The following is a 15306-nucleotide window of genomic DNA, read 5'->3' on the forward strand; positions in this document are numbered from 1 at the left end:
TTGAGCTTTTGAGAAAGAATTCTATAATAATTTTTTTTATTGTTATTTTCATTATTTAACCTACATCTAGACGATCAGGTGTGGCTAAAGTGTCAGAAATGTGACGCTCACATCTGTGTACACACACACACACACACACACACACACACACACACACACTGACCTGTCTGATGGTCTTCAGGCTTTCACCCCAGACGCAGTCTGCTGTTCGTCAGCTGGGATGGGGGAGACTTTGGGAATGTTGGCGCCACTGAGTGGCTGGAGGTCAGAACTGCACAAACATCATCAAACACGTGGATGGATGGATGGATGGATGAGTGGATGGATGATGGATGGATGGATAATGTATGGGTGGATAGACAGATTCTCAGATATCTAGTATAGAGGCTCATGTTGACTGTGTTGATGCTTGTAAACGTGTGTCAGTGGAATCAGTGGGACTGTGTTTGTTTTCAGGGTTACCTGACGATGCTGCACCTGAAAGCTGTGGCATATTTCAGTCTGGATCAGGCCATCCTGGGTAAAACACACACACACTGACCCGACCCCTAAACCTACCCATCACGCTCACGCTCACACACACACACACACACACACACACACACACACACACACACACACACACACACACACACACACACACACACACACTAACCCTACCCTTAAACCTAACATCACAGAAAACGTCTCGGTTATGTATGTAACCTTTGTTCCCTGAGTAGGGAACGAGACACTGAATATCGCTATGGGAATACCTGTGGTGTGGATGAATGTCTGAAGCCCTTTTACCATCACGCCAATTTGATTAGCTAATAGCGCTTAGCACCACCCTAAGAATTTCCTCAGAGTCCATGACGAAGGAAGCACTATTCAAGTATGGGAAGGCCGGCATCGCAGTGTCTCGTTCCCTACTCAGGGAACAAAGGTTACATAGGTAACCGAGACGGAAAATGTCCGCTCGAGCAGATAAGACCTGGAGCCGGGAGCCATCCTCACATCCAGACCGGAATGGTTAAGAGGCGGATACACTTGTGGGGTTTGTCCAAAGTCTCTGATGGAGGGCCAGGCCTCCCTGGACGAGTGAAGGAATCAGGAACTACTTCTGGGGGTAAAAAATTTGTTTTTTACTTCAAGGCTTGCACCTTGGAACCTATTTCAAGGTTTGCGTTCTCGAGTACCAGGCACTGTTGTCGTGTGAATGAGCGGTCGGAGTGCGTTAAGGGTTTTCTGTGAGAACGGTGTTGTGTTAGCGGCCCCTAAGTTAATAACTAATGATCTTTGCAACGGAAGTGAATCAATCAAAACTAACTTTATCTGGTCAAAAACTTTATTCTAGATCTGCTGTAAAGCCTAAACAATCTGTGTTACTATAATCTCCTATTATCACTGTAAAGCTGCTTTGAAACATCTATATTGTTAAAGCGCTATATAAATGAAGGTGACTTGACTTGACTTGACTTGACTTGACTTGGTGGCTCTAAGCACCAAATCAGTGGCCCGCCTGAGCTCTTTAACGGCCTCTGGAGTCAGGCCTTCTCCCTCATCTAACTCTTTAAGCAGCTCTGCTTGATAGGCCTGAAGTACAGCCATCGAATGAAGAGAGGCTTCTGCCTGCCCAGCGGCCATGAAGGATTTCCCAACCAAAGCGGAAGTAACTCTACACGGTTTGGATGGCAGCATGGGCCGCTATTTCCAAGTCGGAGCCGAAGAAGGCGCAAGAGTCTCTTCGACGATCGGCATTGCCGCGTTGCTGTGATCCGCCATTTTAGAGACGTGGCGAAATCATTGCACGCCGCTGTCATGAGCGTCTCCTCCTGCGATGAAGCTGTCACACGGGTCGATGCATTTCTTGAAACTCAATCATGTCCGCTTGAGAGGAGTGGTAAAACTGCTCTGAATTATTGCAAAGAACACGACAAACATGCTTTCCTACGGGCAACAGAAGATCCGCTTCCTGAAGGAATAATATCTAGGAAATAGCGTGCAGCACACTAATATGAAGCACACGTGACGTATTCTTAGGGTGGTGCTAAGCGCTATTAGCCAATCAAATTGGCATGATGGTAAAAGGGCTTCAGACATTGGTCCACACCACAGGTGTTCCCATAGCGATATTCGCAGTGTTGAGAGACCTGTGAAAGGGAACTTTATGCATTTTTACATTTTTAATAAAACACTGTTTAGTGTGTTTTTAAAGCCATTTGAAATACGAGGAGTCAGGAAGAGTCCTCATAAATCACGTTCACATTGTAATACACATGTCATTATACACATTCCTGTCCTCATAAATCACAAACATACACACACATACACACACACCTGTTCCACAGCAGAATAACCTGAGCCCTGTGTGTGTAGGTGATGATAACCTCTCGGCCTACACCAGTCCTCTGCTCGCGGATCTCATCGAAGGAGCCATTAAACAAGTGTGTGTCTTACGCTCTCTTCCCTCAGTGTGTGTAGACCTGAACAGCAGGAAGTGCGGTGTGTGTGGTCATGTGTTTGAGAGGAGTTTGTGTTGCAGGTTGAGCATCCGAAACACACGGGCCAGTCGATCCTGTCTCTGGTGCAGCGTCAGGGCAGCTGGAGGAACATGTGAGGAACCTGTGTGTGTGTGTTCTGCTGATGTGTGTTAACGAGTGTGTTCTCCTGATGTGTGTGTGTGTGTGTGTGTGTGCTGCAGAGTGAAGCCCTTGTATCTGAACAGCGGCGCCTACAGCTTCACTGCGTTCGGGGGAGTTCCTGCTATGCAGCTGCACTTCAACGAGGTACAATTCATGTGTTTATTTATGTGTCTATTAAAGTTGGTCAGAATTGGTGATTCTGGTTTAAATGATTGTCCAGAGCTGGCGAAGAGTCACGTGACACCGGCTTCTTTTCCTGTTCACCTGTTTCTTGAGCATCAAATCATTATTTGTGACCCTGGATCACGTCACCAGTCTCGAGTCGCACAGGTTTATCTGTGGCAATAGCCAACAAGACATAGTATGGGTCAAAATTATTGATTTTTCTTTGATGCCAAAAATCATTAGGATATTAAGTAAAGATCATGTTCCATGAATATAATTTGTACATTTCTTACCGTAAATACATCAGATGTATTTGTGTGAGTGAATGCAGCACAATTGAGAACATAAATGAACAACTTTAAAGGAGATTTTATCAATGTGTTTTTTGTTTGTTTTTTTACCCTCAGATTCCAGATTTTCAAATAGTTTGTCGGCCAAATATTATCCTATCCTAACAAACCACACATCAGTGGAAAGCTTTCAGATGATATATGTGATGAGGTTCAGTCCAATCAGGGTAAGGAAGGAAGAAGACAGGGGTCGGCTTGAGCTGGGACTCTTGTTTTATTTACGTTTCTTAGAAACAAACAAAAGGTGCGCACAAAGCGCGTTCACCGTGCACATGCACAGCAACAACAAACACAATAACTCAGAATTCTCGTGGTGATTCTCTCAGTTCATAGCAGCCAGGGCCTTCATCCATCTCCAGACAAAGTTGCTGCAATCCGGGATGCACCAGCACCCACCTGTGTGAAGGAGCTGAGAGCATTTCTGGGTTTGGTCAACTATTATGGACGTTTTTTGCCCAACCAAAGTACAGTGGCCGCTCCCCTCTACAGACTGTTGAGAGATAATGTACCATGGGAATGGAAGCAGTCAGAGCAAAGGGCTTTTGAAAAATGTAAAGACTTGCTTACGAACGAAAGGGTTCTGGTACATTATGATCCAAGTCTACCACTCACCTTAGCATGCGATTCTTCAGCATATGGGATTGGAGCTGTTTTGCAACACACCATGCCCACTGGAGAGGAACGTCCTGTGGCTTATGCCTCACGAACTCTGGCGCCTGCGGAGAAAAAGTATTCTCAAATAGAAAAAGAAGGGTTGGCGCTCATCTTCGGGGTAAAAAAATTTCACCAATATTTGTGGGGAAGAAAATTCAAGATGGTGACTGACCATAAACCTTTGTTGACTTTGTTCGGAGAGCATAAAAGTCTACCCACCATGGTGATTCTCTCAGTTCATAGCAGCACACAACAAGGTCCCAGCTCGTCTCTCTCTCTCTCCCTCTGCCGCGCTCCGGCTTATATCCGGTCTCTCCACGCCAATTACTGAAATCAGACACAGGTGTTTATCATCTGCACTTGACCTACTTACGTTCCGCTCTGCTCCGTCCTCTCTCTCCCGCTACAGACTCCGCAAAACCACGCCCCCCTCGCCACAATATATAACTCTCAATTAAACAATTTTTACCCTTAGACTGGTTTTGTGGTCCAGGGTCACATATTAGAGTGATATGTGAAGGATCATGTGACACTGAAGACTGGAGTAATGATGCTGAAAATTCAGCTTTGATCACAGGAATAAATTACACTTTACTATATATTCACATAGAGAACAGATGATTTACATTATAATAATATTTCACTATTTTTACTGTATTTTTGATCAGATAAATGCAGCTTTGGTGAGCAGAAGATACATAACCCTTGTGCATCGATAAAACAAAGTTTCACACAGGTCCATAGAAGACAAAAATGTCCGTGTCAGAAAACTGTCATTTGAAGCACAGACTTAAGTTTGGTCTCATTTTAAAGAAGATTGCCAGATTATTGTGTGATGTATTGTATGCTTGCAAGTTTTGCATTTGAGACAGTAGAGATTCCGTAGTTAAGGGTGCTGAGAATGTTGGGAAATATTCGGGGGCGCGCGTTTGCGCAGATAAAAAAAACTCAGAGTAAAAGTTGTGGTCAGAAGACAGACATTCCGTCTCACGTGTTTTCTTTTGAATAGATACATCACAGAAAAATTGGCGACGAGGATAAAGTTTTGTTCACATTATGGCGCTTATTGGAAATATAGGCGAGTTTGTTCCGAAAGCAGAGTCTTGGTCGGCTTATATTGAACGGCTTGAGCAGTTCTTCGAGGCGAACGGCATACGCCAGGAGAAACAGGTTGCGACCCTGTTGAGTGTGATGGGAGCAACTACCTACGGTTTACTAAGGAACTTGGTACAACCAGATAAGCCAACGGATAAGTCTTACAAAGACATTGTGGACACTTTAAAGAATCATTTTGAGCCAAAGCCGTTGCTGATTGCGGAAAGATTCCGTTTTAATCATTGCTATCAAAGAGCTGATGAGACGGTGACGGAATATGCAGCGGAGCTGAAACAGTGCGCTGTGAGTTGTGAGTTCGGAGCAACGCTGGACGAGGCGTTGCGTGACCGTTTCGTAAGTGGAATCCGCAACGAAGCCTGCCAACGGCGACTGTTGTCAGAATCTAATCTGACGTTTGCACGTGCGTTTGAGATCGCATTGAGTATGGAGACGGCGGAGAAAGACACACAACAGCTGAGAGGGCTCGACTCGCGCTCGGGTGTAGTGCATAAAGTGGATGCGCGGGCGCGAGCAGCGCAACATTCCGATCAGAGAGGGAAAAAGTGCTATAGATGCCATGGCAAAGATCACAGCCCTCAGGTATGTCATTTCAAGAATGCAAAATGCCACAATTGTGGGAAAATTGGCCACATCAAAAGAGCTTGCAGAGGAAAAATGGAAGCTGGGAAAAGTAAACGTTATGTGGAGAAAAACACTAAGTATGTGGGGGTAGAGGAAGCTGAGTTGCCCATGTTTTCGCTACTAAGTGATGAGAACGGCAAAAAGTCATTCATAGAGGCATTTAAAGTAAATGGCAAAGAAATTATGATGGAAATTGATACCGGCGCGGCCGTGAGCATCATATCTGAGAAACTATTTCAAGCTGCGTTCTCAAAAGAGCCACTAGAGGTCGCCGGAGTCAAGCTTAAAACGTACACAGGAGAGATTATGCCTGTGTTAGGACAGTTTCAAGCTAATGTGAGCTACGAAAAACAATGTGAATTGCTACCCGTAATAGTAGTAAAAGGGGAGGGACCAGCTATGTGTGGCAGAAATTGGCTACAAAAGCTCACCTTGAACTGGAAAAAAATTAAACATGTCAGTCAAGTGCATCAAGCAAGGTCCCTTGAAGAGGTGCTAGAGTCGTGCTCAGAGGTGTTCAAAGATGAACTAGGCACGCTCCGTGGGCTTAAGGCAAAGATACTGGTGAATCCTGAAATTCCCCCACGCTTTTGTAAATCACGCCCACTGCCTTTTTCCATGAAAGCTCAGGTTGACGCAGAGCTGGACCGACTGGAGAAGGCTGGAATAATCACGCCAGTAAAACACAGTGAATGGGCAGCACCCATTGTGCCGGTGGTAAAAAAAGATAAAACCATAAGACTGTGTGGAGACTATAAATTAACTGTGAATCAAGCAGCTACTACAGAGACTTACCCACTACCTCGGATTGAGGAGTTGATGGCTACACTGACTGGGGGAACTGTGTTTTCTAAGGTTGACCTGGCTTCAGCGTACCAGCAGGTTCTTCTTGATGATGAGTCCAAACAGCTGCTAACCATCAACACACACAGAGGATTATTTGTCTACAATAGACTACCATTTGGTGTCAGTTCAGCACCCTCAATCTTTCAAAGAATCATGGAGAACATCATGAAAGATCTTGATGTCGTTGTTTATCTTGATGACCTTCTGGTCACTGGAAGGACAGAACATGAACATCTGCAGAGGCTACAGGCAGTGCTGCAAAGACTCCAGGAGAATGGCTTGAGAGTGAAAAAGTCAAAATGTGAGTTTGGGGAAAAGCAAATTGAATATCTAGGATTTGTGCTAGACAGCCAGGGCCTTCATCCATCTCCAGACAAAGTTGCTGCAATCCGGGATGCACCAGCACCCACCTGTGTGAAGGAGCTGAGAGCATTTCTGGGTTTGGTCAACTATTATGGACGTTTTTTGCCCAACCAAAGTACAGTGGCAGCTCCCCTCTACAGATTGTTGAGAGATAATGTACCATGGGAATGGAAGCAGTCAGAGCAAAGGGCTTTTGAAAAATGTAAAGACTTGCTTACGAACGAAAGGGTTCTGGTACATTATGATCCAAGTCTACCACTCACCTTAGCATGCGATTCTTCAGCATATGGGATTGGAGCTGTTTTGCAACACACCATGCCCACTGGAGAGGAACGTCCTGTGGCTTATGCCTCACGAACTCTGGCGCCTGCGGAGAAAAAGTATTCTCAAATAGAAAAAGAGGGGTTGGCGCTCATCTTCGGGGTAAAAAAATTTCACCAATATTTGTGGGGAAGAAAATTCAAGATGGTGACTGACCATAAACCTTTGTTGACTTTGTTCGGAGAGCATAAAAGTCTACCCACCATGGCAGCGGCCAGGATTCAAAGATGGGCAATCATCCTTTCAGCTTATGACTACCATATTGAATACTGTCCCTCAGAGAAACACAGTAATGCAGATGGACTTTCGCGTGTTCCCCTGCCGGACACGACTGATGTGGGCACAGCCGCCTTGTCAGAAAATATTCATGCACTAATGGCTGAACACTTCGAACATGCTCCTTTGAATGCGGACCAGGTGGCACGGGTAACACGCAGAGACAAGGTGTTGTCCAAAGTCCTGAAGTATGTCATGGAGGGTTGGCCGATGGATGTGGATGAAAGTTTGAAAGTTTACCACTCACGCAGATATGAATTGTCTGCAGAGAGAGGATGCGTGCTCTGGGGCACCAGGGTGATAATACCTGATAAACTGAGAAAAACTGTGCTGAAAGAACTGCACATCGGTCATCAAGGAATAGTAAAGATGAAAACTCTTGCCCGCAAATATGTGTGGTGGCCTAAAGTGGATGCAGATCTGGAGCAGGTTAGCAGAGCCTGTGAGCCGTGCCAAATGGAACAAAAGGCTCCACGTCAGGTTCCGTTACACCCTTGGGAATTTCCAGGTCAAAGCTGGAAAAGACTACACATAGACTTTGCTGGTCCTTTTCTAGGACACACATTTATGATACTTGTGGATGCATACTCAAAGTGGCTGGAGGTGTTTAGAATGCCTAACCTCACCTCACAAGCTACCATTACAAGACTGAGGGGGTTGTTTGCGGCATACGGACTTCCGGAGCAAATTGTCACAGACAATGGAACACAATTTACGTCTGAGGAGTTCAAAAACTTCATGCATCTAAATGGCATTCTTCATTCAACGAGTGCGCCAGGTCATCCTGCTACCAACGGCCTTGCAGAAAGGTATGTGCAGACATTTAAAAGTGGAATAAAGAAACTTGCACACTTGACAATGGACTTGGAAGATAAGATCTCTCTTTTCCTAATGCAGTATCGCACTACTCCAAACTGCACTACTGGCCAATCGCCAGCAGATCTTTTTCTTAACAGACATGTGCGCACTCGCCTGGACTTTGTTTATCCAGATGTCACTGTCACTGTTCGCAGGAAGCAATACCTGCAGAAGTTCTATCATGATCAACGTGCTGTGGAGAGGTCTTTTTCTGCAAAGGATGCAGTGTACCTCCGTAACACCACAGGAGGAGGGAACAAATGGATTCCAGGTGTGATAGTAAAGCAAAGCGGGCCAGTGTCTTACAAGGTTCAAGGACGAGACACAGATGCCACTTTCAGGAGACATGGTGACCAGTTGAAACCCCGGGTTGTAGAGGATGAGCTTGTTAAAGAGACTGACTGTTCAGAGACTGACACTCCGATTCAACCCTGTGCACCAGAGGAAAAACAAGCTGTTCCTGAGCCCCTTCTCAAGAGGACTGTGGAGGGGTTACAGGGGTGGCTCCGAGTCCACGCCGCTCATCCAGAAGTAGAAAACCACCAAAACGTTTTGACCTGTAATCCATGAAACATACACCCATTGCAATAGCACTACGGTATAGGACTGCTATGGTCTTATATAGATACAATGCTTATTTTGTTCTCTGATGTTGCTTTTTGTTTTGTTTTTTTTTGTAAAAAAAAAAAAAAGTAACTGTTATGTTGTTGGTAAAGCCAATAATGTTTTATGCCATGCGCGGGTTTCAGTGTGAATCTGAAAGTACCTTTGTTTAAAAAGGGGGGTAATGTGATGTATTGTATGCTTGCAAGTTTTGCATTTGAGACAGTAGAGATTCCGTAGTTAAGGGTGCTGAGAATGTTGGGAAATATTCGGGGGCGCGCGTTTGCGCAGATAAAAAAAACTCAGAGTAAAAGTTGTGGTCAGAAGACAGACATTCCGTCTCACGTGTTTTCTTTTGAATAGATACATCACAATTGTTGAAGTAAAAAAGTTTAAAAAGTAAAAAAAAAGTTTTATAGGTTTAAGTTTATGAAAATGATTTATGAACATTGTTTTATGTAAAATTTATATTTTATGAAACATGTTGATCATTTATTATAGCTTGTCAAATTTGCCCCTTTTTGGGTGTGAGCAAAAACTCGCCGTTTTAGTGTGTGTCCCTTTAAATGCAAATGAGCTTTAGCTCCACCTCCGTTCAGAAGAGGGCGGAGTCTTTACACAAGCTTCAGAAACTCCAGCAATAACCAAACAGGCCAATCTCACTCATCCAGAATCCCAGAATAACCAGAAGCGAGTGCAGCCTTACGGAGAGACTCAGGAAGAGTTTCTGAATGTTAGTGGAGACATTTCTGTAGTTGTTGTGGAGTTACATTGATCATCTCATCATCAAGTGTCCACAGTTCCTGAGGTCTTTATAAGACAGCGGTGACATGTTCTGGTCAATAGTGTTCAGTGCTCGTCTGTGCTCAACCACAGAACAGTTTCAGGCTTTGCTGGATCTTTATCATTGCTCTAGAACTGGTCTCTGTTGTCGCGTGTGAAACCAAATGTCGGCTGGTGTGTGTAAACGTGCAGATTAAGGGCCGGTAATATTATAATAAGATCCTCTTCATACGTCAGAAGGAGAGTGAAATCTGATCGGCTTATTTATTGACATGTTTGCAGAGAAAGGCTCACCAGAACACAGTTACTGGGTTTCACTTTTCATGTTTTCTCAGTTGGTAGAAGCACCGATTATATATAGCACTGAAAAAAATTCTGTTTCAATGGGGACATTTTTGTCTTTAAGGTCCTTAGTGGAACTATTGTTACTAGTATAAAATAGATTTATTAAAGGAAATGGGGGTGACATAGTAAAATACATAAAGATCATACTGATATCACTGCTAGCATTAATCCTCATAGCATGCTAGTTTTCTGAGCAGCAGTGATGTGTGTGTGTTCAAGTGTGTGTGTGTGTGTGTGTGTGTGAGAGAGAGAGTAACATTTGAAATTGTAATAACATTTCACAATTTTTACTGTACTTTTGATCAGACATATGCAGAAGAGACTTAAAGATCATTCTGATATCGATGCTAGCATTGATCCTCATAGCATGCTAGTGTCCTGAACATGAGTGGTGTGTGTGTGTGTGTGTGTGTGTTCAGGACGCGCGCTCGTACCCGTTCGTGAACACTCATCTGGACAGCGTGGGGCGTCTGCAGGAGCTTCTTCAGGGTCGTCTGGGTTCAGTGGGTCGAGCCGTCGCTGAGCTCGTGGGTCTGATGGCGCTGAAACTTTCCCACGATCACATTCTCCCGCTGGACGTCACGTGTTACAGCAGCTCCGCTCAGCAGCTCAGCGCTACGCTAAACCAGCACGCCGCGCAGCTACAGGTGCACACACACACACCTTCAGAGGAACACATCACACGAAGATGATGCAATAAACATTCACTAAATCACAAACACACTGACGTACGTCACTGAAAACTATAGAAGCTTCTTTACGCCACTGCACACATTTGTTTTAAATTTAATTGCATCTATTTATCTCACAATTCAGATTTTTTTTTCAGTCTTGCAATTTGCAATTCTGACTTTTGTTTATTCTGAGTTTATATTTCTTAATTCTACAACAAAGTCTATAAACGTGTAATTCTGACTTTTTTTAATTCAGTTTATATTTCTTAATTCTAAAACAAAGTCTATAAACTTGCAATTCTGACTTTTTCAAATTTTATTCCGAGTTTATATTTCTTAATTCTAAAACAATTCTACAAATTCTAAGAAAAAACAGTCAGAATTGTAAGAGAAAAGTCTCTATATAATTTTTTTATTAAGTGGCAGAAACAAGCTCTCATAGATAAAATTAGGAATAAATGATATTGTGATTCATAGTTTTTTCACCCTGTATGTTAAGGTAACTTACAGTTAGTGTGTGTTTACTGTAGAATTTTTACAGTATTTTTCAAATATTACACACATTTTAACAGTGAGCACACATCACAGAGTTGTATTGTTCCTGTATGTCGTATAACCCTGAAGTGAACGTGCGCTGAGAAAGCTTCAGTGTTTGAGCTGATGTGTCTCTGCCAGTCTCGAGGTTTGTCTGCGCAGTGGGTCTTCAGCGCTCGAGGGGACTTCAGCAGAGCGGCCAGGAACCTGCACGAGGCCATACAGAACAGCGACGTCCAGGACGAGAGACTGGCCAGACTCTACAACACTCGCATCATGAGGGTGAGTGACAAACAATAGCTTACTCCTGAGACACAGAAAAAAATACGTTTTGTGGATTTACTATTCATTTGTGTCATTACATTTTTTAGAGCATAAGAATTATTTTCTTTTTAAAATGTATTTTATTCATATGTTATGTTATGTCCTCTCTAGTAAAAAAAAAATACATTAATAGACATGAATAGGCAAAAAAAAAAAAAAATCACCAATAAATGTTTATGTTTCAGGATTTAAATACCAAACTTTGTATAAAGATGATTCTCAACTATGTTATGAAAGATATAACAAAATGATTTGATATACCATTTTGCTTTATGCAATATATGTGTGTTAAATGGCCACAAGCGGCTTTTCCCATTTTATACAATGTATCTATAAATTGAATCTAATTTGCATACTAATGTGTTCTTAGGGCAACATGTAATGAAAAAAGAAACGTAATAATGGGAGTAGAAATTGGCAAGATTGGAATATGGAATATTATCATATTTCCATTAAGAGTGTTAAATTTATGTCAGTCATTTTTTAAAGTCCAACGAGAGGAAGTTTTCATTGTGAAACTTCCAAACATTTGGTATCTATGAAAAGCCCTGATGTGCTCTTTACAGGACACCCATGATGTGTCACGTGACATGTATGATGTCAGAGAAATTCACTCAAATATAATGAATAAAACATGCTTTTCTTACTTAGTATTTTTGTCTTGTTTCCAGTCCAAATATCTAAAAACTCTTAAATCAAGATGCATTTACTAGATGAGTAAAATGACATAAGATATTATGTCCTGTTTTCCGGGGGAATTAATCAAAATGAAGTGAGTTGATGCTTAAAACAAGCAAAATGATCTGCCGATGGGGTCAGAAAAATAATCTTAATTCAAACAGAAACAACATTTTCTGACCCCATTGGCAGATCATTTTACTTGTTTTAAGGAAAAACTCACTTAATTTGTATTTATTTCCCCAGAAAACAAGACTTAATATCTTATGTCATTTTACTACTTTAGTAAATGCATCTTGATTTTAGAAATGTTTGATATTTGGACTGAAAACAAGACAAAAACACTAAGTAAGAGAAGTGCAAAAGTCCTGGGTCCCAGGAGTCATTCATTCACGTTAGATGTGGACTCAAAGCATGTTTATTGCACACAGGTGGAATACTACTTCCTGTCGCAGTACGTTTCTGTGGTGGAGACGCCGTTCCGTCACGTGTTTCACGGGCGTGGCGATCACACTCTGAGTGCGCTGGCGGATCACCTCTCGCTCCTGCGCTCGGACCCGCAGATGTTCGACGAGGCCCGTTTCCGCCGCCAGCTAGCGCTCTTCACCTGGACGCTACAGGGCGCCGCTAACGCGCTTAGCGGAGACGTCTGGAACATAGACAACCCTCTCTAGAGCTCCACATGAGTGTTAGCGTTTGCTTTTATTTATCCAGCCGACCCAGAACAGTCACTCTAATTTCAGGGATATTTTACAACGCTTAATGTGGCTTAAAGGTGACATAAAAAAATAGCAATAGCTTAAAATAGCTTGAATGTAACTCGACAGCCTCATTTAGTATGCGCGGTTCTATGAATATGCAAATGAGCCCCGCCTCCACTCACTCACTCAGCTCAGAGATCCACTGGTTGACGATCACACGTTGATCTGATTGGTTACAAGGTAGTTTGTGACGTCAGAAACACCAGCGATTTCAAAGCGTGTGTTTGAGACTGTCTTTGGTTCACTGCAGTTTTAAGGAGGAAATACTCAGCAATGCTGTCGACTTATGAACTTACACATGGTTTGTCTTAAAGCAGATTAAACACACCACATAGACACATAAACAACATTAAAAGCTGGATTTTCTCCACAGGGGGACTTTAAGTTTATGATCATTTTAAGATATGTATATGAATTAGCTTACTCAAATATTTTAACTTTAGAGCAATTAAAATGAGTACAAAATAAAAATCTGCTTACTTAAACTTTATATATCTTAACTTAACTTGATGTAACTGATTACCTCAAACTTTTTTGAGTTTTGCCAATTTATTTGGGTTTACAGTGGAAAGACAATAATTTTACGTTATGCATTTTCTCCCCCTTAGAAACAGGCTGAAAGTACCAGGACACAAGAACAAATGTAGTTTAATATAAACTATATATTAACAGACAAGGGCCCAGAATATGAACACAAAGCGCTAAATTGCATGTTAAGCAGTTTGTTAACAGGAATAAAAGACATTAATGCCTCATTACGGTGATATTAAGACTGAAATTCGATAAATAGCTTATTAATAAAACATACAAAATACAAGCAAAGCTTAAAATTTCACGTTTAGCGTTTTAGAATATCCCGAATTTGATTGCATCGGTTCTGGTTCAGAGTGTATTTTCATATCTGCTCAACAACTGTGATTTACTGATATGTTATTTTCCGACTCTTCTGGTGATCTTCCCAGTTATTTAAGCGACCACTGGATATCTCCTCGTAATTTACTTTCTTAATTAACAGTTATGATTGAGAAGAGACTATATTTTTATTACCGAGTGATAATGAGACTCTTATGAATGTGAGCGGTAATTATCGGGAGCAGTGACTCTCATAATTATGACAGTCATACTGTCGTCCAATCAAAAAGCAGCATCTGCTTTCAATCAACTCTATGATGTCACATGACCCCGCCCTCAGGCTGTGACATCATTGTAGTCACGCCATGTCGTCATTACCGTAATTGTGATATTCCAACTTGTAAAAAGCATTCATGTCCTCATAGTACTCTTAATTGCAACTTGTAAACTCCAACTTGCCTATATCACATGACCGCTGTAACGCATTGATAGTGTTGCCATAGGATCGGATAAATTGTCACGTGTTGTCATCTCGAAATTACGGTAATTACGACATGGAGTGAACGCAGCATGTTACCTGTAGATCAGGTGCATCTCATGTTAAAATCTTCAGTCTGGATTGATGTGTTGAGCTACTGATCATCTGATCTACTGTACTGATCATTGATTAGATTCTGAAGGGATTTGCAACATATGCTGTATAGTGCATTTCAATAAATGTTTTTTCTGTCTCTCAAATACCAGTTTTATTGGGTTTTTTCAAAAACATCTACATCATCTTCAAAGGAATACATGGTTGTGCCTCTATTGCTGTAACTAACAGGCATATTTGCCCAAAACAAATGGACCAAACTGCAACTTTGAGAGAAGTTATGGTTTAATTATAAATTCTTAAAGTAGTCTCAAATTTTATAATGAACACAAAACCAGAGCAATCTGATGAAACGAGGCGCATGCGCAAACAACTCTGAGCAGCGCGGGAGTGCGCGCAGAGAGACAGAAGAGTTTCTGAGGTAAGACACGTTTACTTCATCATGACATATTTAAATGACTTTTATTTAGTCAAAACCATAGGGTCAAAACATGTCTAATTTAATTTTAAAATAGTCACGTTTTGAATAAAAAAATGATGAAAATATGTTTTAACTCTAAATAAACGTAATGTGTCATGTAACAGCCGTTAAAACGTTCAGGGTAATTGTGTGGTGAGCTTCAATATTTTTCTTTGTGGCTCAAATACCAGTTTTATAGATTTTTCAAACATATCTACAACATCATGATCAAAGGAATAAACTGCATATTATGGATATATGGATAATAACAGGTGGTTTTACCCAAACGAACAGACCACTGCAACTCTGAAAGAAGTTTAGCTGTAAATTCCTGAAGTAATATCAGCGTATTTTAGTCAGAATAAACACAAACAAGGACAGTCTGATGAAACGTTTTATTTACATTTAAAAAGAAACCGTTTGAACGGGCGCACAACGCGCATGCGTAAACAGCGCCTCGCCCTGGAGTTTCTGAGGTAAGAAATATTTGCTTCACGCTTAATTAA

At 41.9% G+C, this 15306-nt stretch overlaps 2 protein-coding genes and 1 long non-coding RNA gene across 6 annotated transcripts in view; 2 read left to right on the forward strand and 1 right to left on the reverse strand.

Annotated features, from left to right (window-relative positions):
* The window catches only part of tfr2 (transferrin receptor 2), a 47592-nt gene extending 33106 nt beyond the window's left edge, over window positions 1-14486 (forward strand). For all 3 annotated transcript variants that reach the window (XM_082145857.1, XM_082145858.1, XM_082145859.1), the window contains exons 11-18: window positions 182-264; window positions 457-520; window positions 2359-2426; window positions 2525-2595; window positions 2684-2768; window positions 10345-10572; window positions 11275-11415; window positions 12567-14486. In XM_082145857.1, coding sequence (XP_082001983.1) covers window positions 182-264; window positions 457-520; window positions 2359-2426; window positions 2525-2595; window positions 2684-2768; window positions 10345-10572; window positions 11275-11415; window positions 12567-12809 — 983 coding nt within the window. In that variant the 3' untranslated portion in view covers window positions 12810-14486. The remainder of the gene's footprint in view (window positions 1-181; window positions 265-456; window positions 521-2358; window positions 2427-2524; window positions 2596-2683; window positions 2769-10344; window positions 10573-11274; window positions 11416-12566) is intronic.
* LOC309481183 lies at window positions 4247-9881 on the forward strand. The gene is made up of 2 exons (XR_014199941.1): window positions 4247-4630; window positions 9181-9881. It is a non-coding gene; the product is annotated as an uncharacterized lncRNA (long non-coding RNA).
* Window positions 14487-15181: 695 nt separating the features above from the next.
* The window catches only part of LOC309481141 (uncharacterized protein), a 3038-nt gene continuing 2913 nt past the window's right edge, over window positions 15182-15306 (reverse strand). For both annotated transcript variants that reach the window (XM_082145984.1, XM_082145983.1), the window contains one exon: window positions 15182-15306. This exon is cut by the window's right edge. The gene's annotated coding sequence lies outside the window, so the exon portion shown is untranslated.

The sequence above is a fragment of the Leuciscus leuciscus genome (genome assembly GCF_965113295.1).
Source record: "Leuciscus leuciscus genome assembly, chromosome: 18".
Lineage (NCBI taxonomy): Eukaryota > Metazoa > Chordata > Actinopteri > Cypriniformes > Leuciscidae > Leuciscus > Leuciscus leuciscus.